Source organism: Denticeps clupeoides, chromosome 6 (genome assembly GCF_900700375.1).
Source record: "Denticeps clupeoides chromosome 6, fDenClu1.1, whole genome shotgun sequence".
Classification (NCBI taxonomy): Eukaryota; Metazoa; Chordata; class Actinopteri; order Clupeiformes; family Denticipitidae; genus Denticeps; species Denticeps clupeoides.
This window is the reverse complement of record NC_041712.1, coordinates 22,706,710-22,719,394: the sequence shown is the minus strand read 5'-3', so window position 1 is coordinate 22,719,394 and position 12,685 is coordinate 22,706,710. Positions and strand designations below refer to the sequence as shown.

The window sequence follows — 12,685 nt, the reverse complement described above, 5'->3', positions numbered from 1 at the left end:
TGCTTTTTTGTTTATTTAATCCCCCATCTCTGCGATGGCCTTCGTAACTGATGGCTGAGATGGTCGGGGACATGACACGGACCTGTCCTCATACCCAGCACCATGTCGGGCGATGTGCAGGTGATTTACCGAGTGTAATCTCATACTGAGGCATGTGCAGTCAGCCTCCCACGCCCTCCCACCACCGCCTCAGGAAATTGAATATGTCTGCAGGCAAGAAGAGCCGAGGTTTGTACAGCACATCACATAGGTCCTGGTGTGGCTGAAACTGTGCAGCCTCTGACTACGACACGGTGACTGGGCCACACCAAATAATTAGCAAAGAGCTGAGGTTGATGTCAAGTGACACGCCGATGTAACAAATCCACTGACTTGCACAGTCCTCCCTCTTCACCGGTTTTACAGAATAATTCAATTCGGCTATCCCGATGACTCGGCACTCAATAAAAGAAATCAAACGAATCATAAAAAATTAAATCAAGGTTTACTGTGTGGGGGGAAAATAAATCTACTTGGGAACATATCGTTTGTTTCACACAAATGTCCATTACAGTGAAGGATTTTTTTTATACCCCCTTTATGTATACACCTGCACTGCATTTATTACAGGGAAAGACTTCATCTTTAGATCGCAAAAGAGTCAATGAGCCGACCTCCAACACCCCAGTGCGTTTGAGGCAACGAATCTTGACAGCATCCAGGGTGAGACTGGAGCTTAAAGGGCTAAGTTAACGTAAAGTAGCTCCTCCACTGTAGCTTGTGTTTGACACTTTAGAAATTGGTGTGGTGAACCGCTTTGAGGTGCCCATCCTGGATGCCCGCTACAGCCCAAATCCAGTAGCTATATGAGGCAGACGTGCCTTTGCTTCTGTGGCTGAGAAACCGTTGGGAAGGCCTGTTAACGGCAGTATCCTTTTGGTCTTCACTCGTGTGCTTGCTGCAGCCTTTTACTGCCTGGCTACAGCTGGACAGCTAAGCTGTGGTCTGTGGACAGTTTGCAGGGGTAAATTCAGGTCGGCCTGCTTACGTACCAATCTAAACAGCTACTCGCTTGGATTAGAAAAGAAGAAGAAGACAGTTTGTGAAAAGGAGGTTGGCATCTGTGCGGGCAGCAATTGCATTTGTCTCCCCCAGAGAGCACAAGCAGCGAGGGGTGTAGACACTCCGATCATTACCAGGGTGTGATAATAGCGGTTGGTGTCAGCACCTGAAATGGTGTACTGGAGTGCCCACATCATGCACTCGCTGAGAGCTGCCCCCCCCCCAGAGGATGCAGGGCCAATTAAAAGCCCTGATGTCGTAAACAGCAGGCAATGTTGGAATGGAGACCAGAAGGCACAAGCGGGCCCTTCAGAACCCACACAGATAAAAACTGTGCATCTATACGCTAACAGCGTTTGTAACCGCGAGGCCAGTGAGGTCCATCACGTGTAGGAGTAGTCTATATCTGGGATGCCTCCTTCCCTGTAGCCACGGTTGGTTCCATAGCCCGTGTTGGTCATGTGTTGAGGGCCCTTGTAGAGGCCTGTGCCATTGGAAGGAAAGATGGTGTGTATGATGTAGTCTTCCCGCAGAGGTTTGGGTTGCAGGGGCTGTCTGGCAGCCATCGGGGTCATCTGGAAGCCCGGGCTACGTATCTCCAAGATGGTGTTGTCTTTCTTGGTTCCTGACTCAATGTAGTCATCGTAGCTTTTGCTCTTGCGCGAGCTGTTGCGAGTGTAGTGGTCTCGGGAGGACAGGCGTCCTGCTCGGTGTCCATACCAACAGAAAATGGCAAAGATGAGAGCCAGGGAAACAAGGGCAGTTGCTCCACCTATAATCCCTGCCAGGGGCAGTGAGGTTAACTGATCTGAACCCCCATCCTCATCCTGGCTGACATCTGAGTGGCTCGGATCTGACGTCTCGGCTCTAGCGCACACTGGAGAGTCTTCAGAGTCCGAATCACTGCCAGTGATTGTGGTCTTGGGCACCAAACTGGCTGCCAGGGGAACAATGCATATGATGTAGTTGGTTCCGGGTTGCAGTGCGGTGAGCAGGTACTCCCGCCGCTCTGGGGGGACCAGCGTCTCGGTGATGGAGCCCATTGCTGCACTAGTCCCCAGGCGCAGCCAGCTTAGCCGGAAGGAAGACGAGGGCTGGGCAACACTCCAGGTCACGCGAATGCTGTCGTGGGACAGTGGTTTCACGTTGAGCGCCAGGTTTTTGCCAACACTGCTGCTGCTCAATGTGTAGTCCATCCCAGAGTCTGGGAAACCCAAGCCCGGCCGTTTGGAGCGCAGGGTGAACAGCGAGCCCTGCGGAGGGGAAAGGGTGGTGGAACTGGCTGCTACACCTCCCCCAGGTGTCCTGTCCTTGGATCCGCCGCCAATGCCTCCTCCTGGAGAGGCGCCACCCCCAACCTCACACTCCTCCATCTGGTTGGTGATGTCTTTAAGGGCCATGTCACGCACCCGTTCTGGACCTTGGCAGGTGAGGCCCCGTACTGTGATGGTGTTACCGCGGGCATGCAGCCAGTCATGCAGCCAGCGCAGATTGCAGCCACAATGCCAAGGGTTGCCCCGTACCAGCAGCTGTGCCAGGCTGTCTAGATCCCGGAACAGGCCCTTGGGCAGGGTGGTGAGGTTGTTCCCAGAAAGGTCCAGCCTCTGCAGCCTGCGCATCCCATCCAGCGATCCGCGGGGCATGTGGACCAGAGCATTGTCCTGCAGCGACAGCCGTTGCAGGTGAGCACTCGGCAAGTTCAGAGGTGGTGTCTGCAGGGAGTTCCGCACCAGTGATAGCTCTGTCAGGTTGGTCAGGCGGGAGAAGGTGTCATCAGCAATGCGCTGGTTGGCCAGCAGATTACCATCAAGAACGAGGCGTCGCAGGGAGGACAGTCCCCGGAAGGCATGTGTGGGGATGGTGGAGATGCGGTTGTCGTCCAGGCGAAGTTCCTCCAGGGATGCGGGGAGTCCAGAGGGTATGCTGGAGAGGTGGTTGCGGGAGAGGAACAGCAGACGGAGCCTTGGGTTGTCGGCGAACGCCTGATCCTCAATGCTCACAGTGGACACGGAGTTGTCATCCAGGTGCAGCTTCTCCAGGAGAGGCAGTCGTGCGAGGGCTGCCCGTGGGAGAACTCGAATGTTGTTGTCCTGCAGGTGGAGCTCTCGCAGCGATGGCGGGAGGTGCATGGGAAAGTCGTCCAGTTCATTGTCATAGAGGTAGACCACGCGGACTGTGGTGTGACGCTCCAGAGATGTGGGCAGGCCAGCGTTGTCAATCTGGTTATTCTGCAGGTAGAGGACAGTGGCAGATGGAGGAAGGGGCGGAATGGCACTGAGCCCACGATCGTTGCAGTAGATGAAGTCTTCGTCGCACCGGCACACAGACGGACACACGACATCCCCCACCTCCAGTTCGCCCAGGCCTTGTGCTGCTGCGAATTCAAAGACTTCAGCCAATAAGGCCAGGCACAGTAGCAGGGGAAACAGCCAATCACGAAGCTCTGCCACGCCTTCAGGAGCCATGATTGCCTCTTTCCCTGAGTCCCTGGTACCTTCCCTTCTGTTTCTCAGTGTCTCTGATTGGATGGTGATAGTTCCTTCAGGTTGAAGATGGCCGTTTATCTTGAGTGCATCTAATCCAGCTCTGCCAGCCCTGCAAAAAGCCAAAAAAACAATATTACATCAGTACCCCACAGTTCCTCTGTGTTGTCACAAGGGTTATGTAATGAGCATCTGAGCTCTCGAGATGTATGATTATTGCATCACATATTGGCACCATACCTAACTGATTATTCACACCTTCTGCCCCATTGAATTGCTAGTCTTATCCATCTATATACCACCGGGGCTTAAAGACCTCACTAGTCACGGTGCGAGAGGGTGGAGCGCTGGATTTAACGCAGGTTCCTTGTTTTCTCCGACCCGCAACAGACAGCAGGCGTTCCAGCGGCAGCCAGCACCCGTCAACATGTGGAGAAGCGTGTCGGCGAACGATGAATTAATTATCACGTCTGTCAAAAGGTGTATTATTTCCTGCGATGTCTGTGTGGGTGGTGGTCGACCTCTAGACACGTCTGAGGTGAGCGGTTCTTTGTTTTGAGCGCTGCAAGTTGCTTTTTCCCTCGTTCCCGGCTTGACGGATGCTCTGAGGAATCTTCTTGTTGTGTCTGCTGAAGAGGAAAGGGCCGGGCCGGGGGATTGGGTGTCGGCTCGAGATTGAACAGCTGGAAATGAGTCTGTCAACCAGCACGGAGTATTTGGGTCGCCCCTTTCACCGGCGAGATGGGGAGAGGGGGAGACGCCGATGTGGTGCGGGGAGTGGGAGGGATTAGCGAACATATGGAGTTGTGATTGTGTGGATTAAGCAGGTGTTAGAAAGAATGGTGGGGAGCTAAACAATCACACTTACACTCTTACACATCCTCTCCTTCTCTCTCTGCTACGCCCTCTCCTCGTTCTCCAGCCAGGGCCGAGATAATCCACACGAAATCAAAGAAGAAACACCGCCCTGTATTCCCGTCAGCCAGAAAACTTTAAACTTTCAAAGGAAGGGAGATTTGTAGCTTGTTTCCACACTGCACCATCCCTGATGTGCAGGGCCAGGCTGGAAGTCCATCTGCATGCAGCAGTGGCGCTCATCAGTGTGGGAACGCAGAGTGAATCATGGGAGATCGACGGAAACCAGACACAGAGTCGCCTCGGGCGCAGAGAGAGAGAGAGAGAGAGAGTAAAAAAAAATGGAGAGGCTAGAAGGGCAAGGGGGAGAGGGAACGGCGGAGGCGGAAGGACGGGGAGAGACGGGCAGAGGGAAAATGGGAGCCATATCAGGGGGACCGAGGGAGGGAGAGGGAGTGCAGGGAGGGACTATATCAATTTACATGGAGGGAGCGCGGCAGGCAATGATTGAGTGAGTGCATGCATTTCTCCAATCTTTCCTCATAAAAAGCCAGCGCATAAACCATATCTGGCATCACAAGCTGCCATGTGTGCGGCAGGCGTTATCGCAGAGCCGCAGCGTGCATCGGCACATCCATTTCCATTGATGGTAAAGGCCAGATAAAAGCTGGAATGAATCTTATCGACGCGGCTCCTTGTTTAAATATTTCCGTTTTTTCCTGGAATTTGATGCGCAGACACAGGACTGGACGCAGGGATGGAGGGACGCGGGCATCTGGTCCAGCAAACGAAAATGCAAACACAAGATGTTCTATGGTGTCCGGGCATTATTAGAGATTTCGGAGATTACTGCGTTTGCTCACAGCCAGAAATCAGGTTTACGGACTTATGCTGATCCGTCCGTCCATCCATCCGTCCGTCCGTCCTTTGGTGAACACATTCATTGATGTCCATGTGTTTACGTGACAGACAGCTGTCTCCGTGTAAATCTGTGTGCGGCACAGGCAGTTTGATGGGGCAAATATGTTGAGCGGCAGGCGTGATTCTTGTCACCGGCGCTCCCCGCAGCGAGGGATCAAGACTCTCAAACGTGTGAAGCGACAGCCCGGTTGGAGCCGACTATTGACTTGACTCACCGAAGAATTCCCAAATGGCCACTAAAGCGCGGTGCCACGATCAAACCTGTTGCCACCAAACCCATTTGGCTCGGCGTCTCTTCCCACGGAATTGCAGATTAAAAATAAATCCGCGGAGCGTTAACTGCAAAGTCGTGGCCCCCTGCAGCAAAATGACAGTAAATGGAGACGATGCCTATTCCAGCAGACAATTAGAAGCAGAGGATAAAAAGCAGGAACGCGAGACCCATTTGAAATAAGGAATAGGCAACGACACGAGAATATCTCGCCGATTCAGCATCTTTTTACCGAATGGAGTTTTCCGGGCTGTTTTTTCGGCCAGGCAGGGCCCATCAGCAACTAGAACCGACTGAAATGACTGGATCTTGGGTCTGTGGTGAATCAAGCACTTCCGTTTGGATGATTTTTTTTAATATGCAGGGAGCAGATCTCGGTTGCGGACGTAGCCCAGTTGCACGGTGCAATATAAAAAAACAACAAAAAAAAAACCCTTCTGGTTTCTTTTAATTGAGTCCAGCTCATGTTGGATCTCATCCTATGCCCAGATGGCGACTGGTGCCTCCTTTTCTGTACCCATCCTTGGCTTCATTTTTACTAAATGCTGTGCGTTCTTTTAAAAAAAACATCGATCTTTTATTACTTTTTTTTTTTTCAATCTAATAGACAGCCCATCTGGCGATATGTCACAATGATCATGCAGCCGCCCATCTTCTGCAGCACAGAGCGTCAATATATATAAATAAATAACAACGTGCGCTCATACGCGCACACACACACACACACACACACACAGTGTCGGAGTCGAGGACGGGAGAAATAACGGTTGTGCCGCATGCATATTCCAGACGGATGCGTCCGTTCGGAGCGGCCCGCCCTGTTGCCTCTCCGACCTTGTTCGTCGCCGTGCGCACGTCGGCGCCTCTGGTTGAAATTGATGAGCAGCTGTGAGCCTCCATTGTTTCCTCCATCCTCGATTTGCCCCCCCCCCGCCCTCCCGCACGATGTGACGGGTGCAACTGACGCTCATTTTAAGGAGAGGGATTTAGGCCGAGGCAACGAACTCATGCCCAGCGTGTGTGTGCTGGGGAAGCGGCCGCTCTTTTGTGGGTACATGTGAGTGAAGTCACCCGTTTAAAAGGCAGCGTGCCCCCCCCGCACGCTCTGCATTAGAAACAAGGCAGCAGCTGATTGTGCGGCCGCCCGTCTCTCTCCACACGAGTGGCTGCTTCATCCCGCCAGTCTCCTTCACCTATCCCCAACCCTCTCTCTCTGCCTCTCCTCCACACCCTGTCGTGTATTTATACCGCAGAGTTTCATAATCTCATCCTTCCTCTTCTTACTAAGCCCCCCGTCCTTCATCTTCTCCTCTTCATCCCTCTCATTCTTCCATCCTGCTCATCCCCATTCGGTTTTGTGAGCAATTCAACCTCCTCTCTTTCTCTCTCTCGCTCTCTCCTGCTTTCACCCCTTTTCTCTCCCACAACGCTCCTTTAATCCTCTCTTCCACTGTCCCTTTCTCCTTCAGCCCGATGGCTCTGGAGTGTCCTCCCGCCGGACGGTATGAAGACTGTAATCCGCGGGCCACACGTGGAGAGCCAATCACAGAAGAGCCCTCATCAGCACCCGATCACTCTGCAAAACCCTCAGGAACCCGCGGTTTGCGGGTCTCCGCCCTATTTTACTGTCTGCGATAACAGCCATATAAATGTTTTATATGATTCTCCTTGTTTACATTTCCAAACGGCGGAATGCTGATTTCCAGGTTCATTACGCCCACGGCAGGGACACGAAGAGCGGGTGGGAACAGAGAGGAACGGATCTGTTTTCTATACGAATCCGATATATTTAAAGCCACGTGAAAAATGTGCAGGTGCGTGTACGTGACAGGCGCGTATGGAAGCAGCCGCGAGCTGAAGGTGTGGGGGGGTGCGAGGAGCCTGTGTCCTTTCCGAACTGACCGGGACGCTGTGCCGCAGGGACCGGGCGAAGGTAAGCCTGAGCTCTTACCTCTGATCAGATGACGCGCCTCGCACCTCGGACTTAAACCTTCGACCTGGATCCGTCTCGTGGCTCTTCTCGGAGGAGCAGGTGCTCAGAGGTGGCCACAGGGCATCAGATGAGCATCAGGTGAGCGTCAGCAGGCGTCGCAGATGGTCCGAAGCGCGGGTTCCAGGAACCTGAGGGAGCGCTCTTCACCTCGCCCATCTCCTCCTCATCCAGGCAGAGGCCGGGAACAGCTGGCCTGGGATCGGTCGCTGTCGCCCCGTGATTGATGGGAGAGCGGCAGCGGGGGCTAAATGGGTTCAGGGTTTCTGGTCCACACCAATCCTCAACTGCCAAGAGTTTCAGCCGATTCAACAAATTCAGCCCAGGGGTTTTAATATTTTAGGACGGAGGAGGGCATGAATTTATAAGCTGACCGACTCAGTCCAACATTATAATTCAAAGCGAGTGGGCTGGGGGGCAGTAATGGGTTTCTCTCACAGCCCAGGTCTTGATATTCAAACAATGGGTGATTTGTGCTGTTGGTGGAGAAGTTGCATCGTCGCCTGGTCCTGTCTGTCTCTCCAGCGTATCAAAATTACGAAACGTAGAGCCGTTCAAAAGAAGCGGTCAGAGGAAACCGAGTCCAGGTCGGCTGGTTGCCATGTTGTTTTCTTCCTCTTCCCAACGATCCCTGCCAGTGCTGGGGAGGAAACAGAGGCAGAGGAACTTGTTAGTGCCACAGCCGACGCGAACGTGCAGCGATAGCAGGTCTCACAATGTACGTTTAAAAAAGCTGCTTGGCGTAATGGCCATGTTGCCCCCGTGGTTTTATTTTCGGCTGCTCCATGTTCCCCTGCAGCACCACTCATGACTAACACAGAACATTTAAAACAGTCCTCATTAAGACCGAAAATGAAAACCGGAAAGGTGAAATGCGAGAGTAAAAAATATACTCTGTGTAGGAGTGGGCAATATGGCAGGGAATTATGTCTAATTGATATTTTCTGAAATCATCACAAACAAACATCACAACATGGACTGTACTGTTATTGCACCCTCCACCAACCACCAAACATGATGATCTGCACAGGCATTGTGCCAACGCATGACTACTTCAATAACTGAAAATCCCTAATTGTTATAGATCAGAAAACATTAGTCTTTAACTTATGAGCATTATGGCATATCTTGTGTCCTTGGTATATATTTTATTTTGTCACACTGACTTGTAATCAACATTTCAATAATTATTTTTCTCATACTGCCCTTATCCCTAAGCCAGGCCTTCTAAATTGAGTAGAAATATAAATGAGTGTTACATGAACTCCTGTCCCTTATGACTGACTGTCATTTACACCCTGCAGAATAAAACGTATGCTGAGATTATTCTTTTTGGATTGTTTGCGATACTTGGTAACCATAGCAACAGCAGCTCAAGCGGGAAACACATGGCTAGAGAACAGAGTGGTCATCATTAGGCGTTAGAAAGGCAGAAAAGAAAGATTTCCAAACAGCTCATATTTCATATTCTCTATGAACAACTGTGACCAATTTCATTGTACACATCGGCTTTTATGTGCTAACTCTTCAAATGTCATTAGCACGCTATCAAATCTCTTTGATTTCAAAAGAAACACCATAAAATGTCATTTCCATCATAGTCATTTCAATTGCAGTGTTCTTTTAAGACCGAAATAAATGAATATTATTTAATATAAATGACCATAAATATACAATACTGTTAATGGAAATGTAGGTGTACTTGACTAAATCTCCTTTTTAGTGAGCCTGCACTGTAGAAAAAAAAGAGATAGTGTCCCTGCAGCCGGTGACAGGTTGGGAGATAGCAATAAGAAGGTAGCAGAAAAACAATATAATCACACCTGCCTCACTGGACCGGTGTTTAACCTCGCTGCACAGCATTAAAGGGGGAGCAGGCGCTCTCCTGGCAGGGCGAGGGAGAGAGCCGCGGTTTGGCGGCGCCTCTCATCAATGCAGGATTGATTTATCACGCAGGGCCCCAGTGTCCTCCAGACCCCGTTACCGTGGTTTCCAGGCGGCAGGCCCGATGGCCAGTGTGAAGGGTATCACTGACAAATAAATACCCAGCGGAGCCGGCAGCCAGAGCGCAACCGAATTATCGGCCAAGGCGCTCCCTGACAACACTGTCCCGGAGCCAGAGAGAGCACCTAACGGACACAGATGGGGAGATAGCATGACAAAAAGCTCAGTGTGGGCGTTTGTGTGTGTGTTTTCGACCACCACATCGACTGGTGTGGCTTAACACGTCGCACCACAAGACACCATAGCCCCGAGATATTCAACACATGCCCCGCATTGGCTGGATTCTGCCATTTCAACACGTCCCCTGGAGCCACTGAAATGGATAAAATGCCATTTGCACCAGTGGGGACGGAAGGCATGGAATCCAAATTTGTCACTGTGTACATTTAAACATCAGGAATGAAAAAAAAAAATAAAACCTAAAAAAGAACAGTCTGGCCAACAGGAAGCTTTCTAACAAAATGCTGCCTGTTACCTAGCAGCCTGGAAGAGTTTTCAAAGGCAATCTTAGCATTGCATAGGTGGCAATGGTTGGTTAGGGTTTTTTTTTTTTTCATATTACCTGAAATAATGTTCATCAAAAAAATGCTGGAACTGGTCTCAAACCAGATTATGTTTGTCTATTTACAAAGTAGATTTCAAAAGTGGCCAATAAAGACAAATGCATTAATACCGCTGTAATGTACTAGGAAGGTATTAACCTGGAATAATATTCTCTTCCCTCATCTAGTGACCAACAGCATAGGTGAGTGAACAGATACGAAGGATCACAGACAGCGAAGGACGCAGCCCCGTAATCAGAAGGTTGCCGTTTCGAATCCCGAGCCACCAAGGTGCCACTCTGCAAAGCACCGTGCCCACACACTGCTCCCCGGGCTCCTGTCATGGCCGCCCGCTGCTCACCAAGAGTGATGGTTAAAAGCAGAGGACGCATTTTGTTGTGTCACCGTGTGCTGTGCTACAGTGTTTCACAATGACAGTCACTTCACTTTAGATAAGAAAAGCGCAAATCTGCTAACCCTGGATCACATGTAGCACTTTGAAGCCAAAGTTCAGTGTTTCGTTTCTTGCTTCGCGCACATAGTGTAAATCACTAACTTTCCGAATGTCAATGAAACGGACTAAAAAGTTACTCACATAACAATCATTCTGTCATTTCAGATCCAAGCAGATGGTGTCAGAATTTGCTAAAGATCATCACAGATGTTGCACCATTATTACAATAGTGAAATGTCTCCCTTTAAGCAACTTAACGCAATACTGTTGAGGTCCAATAATGATGTGGTCCACAAAGCACGAGTACAAGAAGAATTTTTCTTTGTTCTGCTGTCAACCAAAAGTAGCCACTATAATAAAGTGTATATGTAACAGACAGGAGCGCATTATGTTGCCATGGAGACGGAATGTTGGCCTTATCACTCACGGCCCTTCTATATCTGGAATTATGAGAGAGGTGTGACTTTATTGAGCTGGTGACTCATATATTCCTGTAGAATCTTCACCCGTGGTGCTGCATCGTCATTATAATCCGAAAGCATCATTTCAGTCACCTGAACCCATCGTTCTAGAACCAAGTGGTGGCTGGATGTGTGAACGGAGGAACATATTTTTCCGATGGTGCCAGCATTGTTCAGCATCGATGTATTTTGGAGTCTAGCTTAGCGCTAGGCTGTGCCAGCGTGGCTCGGTTATAAGGGGCAAACAGATGCCGGAATTGATTGTGGGAAGGGTGCCACCGAACTGTTCACACAATATTCTGTTGTATTAATGGATAATACATTAACTTAAGCTTTGGATATGCCTAAGCCAAGATTTTCTCTGGTTTGCCAAATGGATGGATCTCCACACAAATCTTCTGACCCAAACATGGGCAAAGGGAAATGGAAAAGAGACGGATTATGGAAAAAACCGAAAAACGATGTATGGGCAGAAAACACACAAGCAATGTGGAAATGAAAAAAAAAAAGCATGATTCCCAGAAGAAACATAATCATAAAGCCCTCATAAATCCATGCCCCTTTGTCTTAAGGGCGAATTTTTGTGCAGGCAGCTGTAGATACAGCACAAACCAACAATTCATAATGACAATAACACACGCCAACAACAATACAACATTTTAAAAGCAGCATGACAAAATACTACAGAATTACATGTTTCTTTTCACGTGAGGTGAAATAGCGTAGGCTATACAACAGCATTGTATGCTCGTCCACAAAGCAGATTTTTTAAAAGGGTGGAAAATCACCCAATCTGGCAACCCTCCCTTGCAAAGGTTGAATGCAAAAACCTTGAATGCAAAGGTTTTTCAAGGAATCAAGATATTACCTGAGTCCATCCAGTTGGTCACATCTTTCACACCAACAACAATACAAAAATGTGAAAAACAACAGTGGGCAGTGGTGGCCTAGCGGTTAAGGAAGCGGCCCCATAATCAGAAGGTTGCTGGTTCGAATCCCGATCCACCAAGGTACCACTGAGGTGCCACTGAGCAAAGCACCGTCCCCACACACTGCTCCCCGGGTGCCTGTCATGGCTGCCCACTGCTCGCCATGGGTGATGGTTAAAAGCTGAGGACACATTTCATTGTGTCACCGTGTGCTGCACTGCTGTGTATCACAATGACAATCACTTCACTTTCACTTAAATAATTTAAAAACCTTATGGCAGTGGGCACAAATGAATTCTCCCATGTGTTGGTCCTGCATTTTGGCATCCTGAACCCTTCAGCCTATCTTGACTCCTCATCTCTGCCGAGCCACAGTAATGCCATGCGAGTCCCTTTGACTTCAGAGCGATGAGAGGAATCCGGGGATTAGCATTTTAATTCACATAGAATTTAGCCACTGTCTGTCTCTCAACACAGCTGGGCCTGAAGAACCAACTGGCTCTTTGTGGGCACTAACCAAATGATGCAGCCATGTAGGTGTAGGTGACCATTTTGGTTGGTTGGGTTACAAAAATATCAAACCAGCCTTAATTTTTTTTTTTTTTTTTGTGAGAATTTGCCCAATCTGGGAACACAGAATTTCTTTCAACTTTCCTCAAGCAAATACTGATTTTGTTGCTTCAGTGTTTTTAGATTTTTGTCAGTTGTTTCTGTGGTGTACAGAAGTACAATTA

General features: G+C 49.5%; 1 protein-coding gene across 1 annotated transcript in view; it reads right to left on the bottom strand.

Moving 5' to 3' along the window:
• Positions 1–467: 467 nt before the first annotated feature.
• Positions 468–12,685, bottom strand: part of flrt1a (fibronectin leucine rich transmembrane protein 1a) — a 31,149-nt gene continuing 18,931 nt past the window's right edge. Inside the window, exons 2-3 of the mRNA XM_028984825.1 lie at positions 7,523–8,201; positions 468–3,636 (exon numbers count right to left, since the gene is read on the bottom strand). Coding sequence (XP_028840658.1) covers positions 1,425–3,506 — 2,082 coding nt within the window. The 5' untranslated portion in view covers positions 3,507–3,636; positions 7,523–8,201 and the 3' untranslated portion in view covers positions 468–1,424. The remainder of the gene's footprint in view (positions 3,637–7,522; positions 8,202–12,685) is intronic.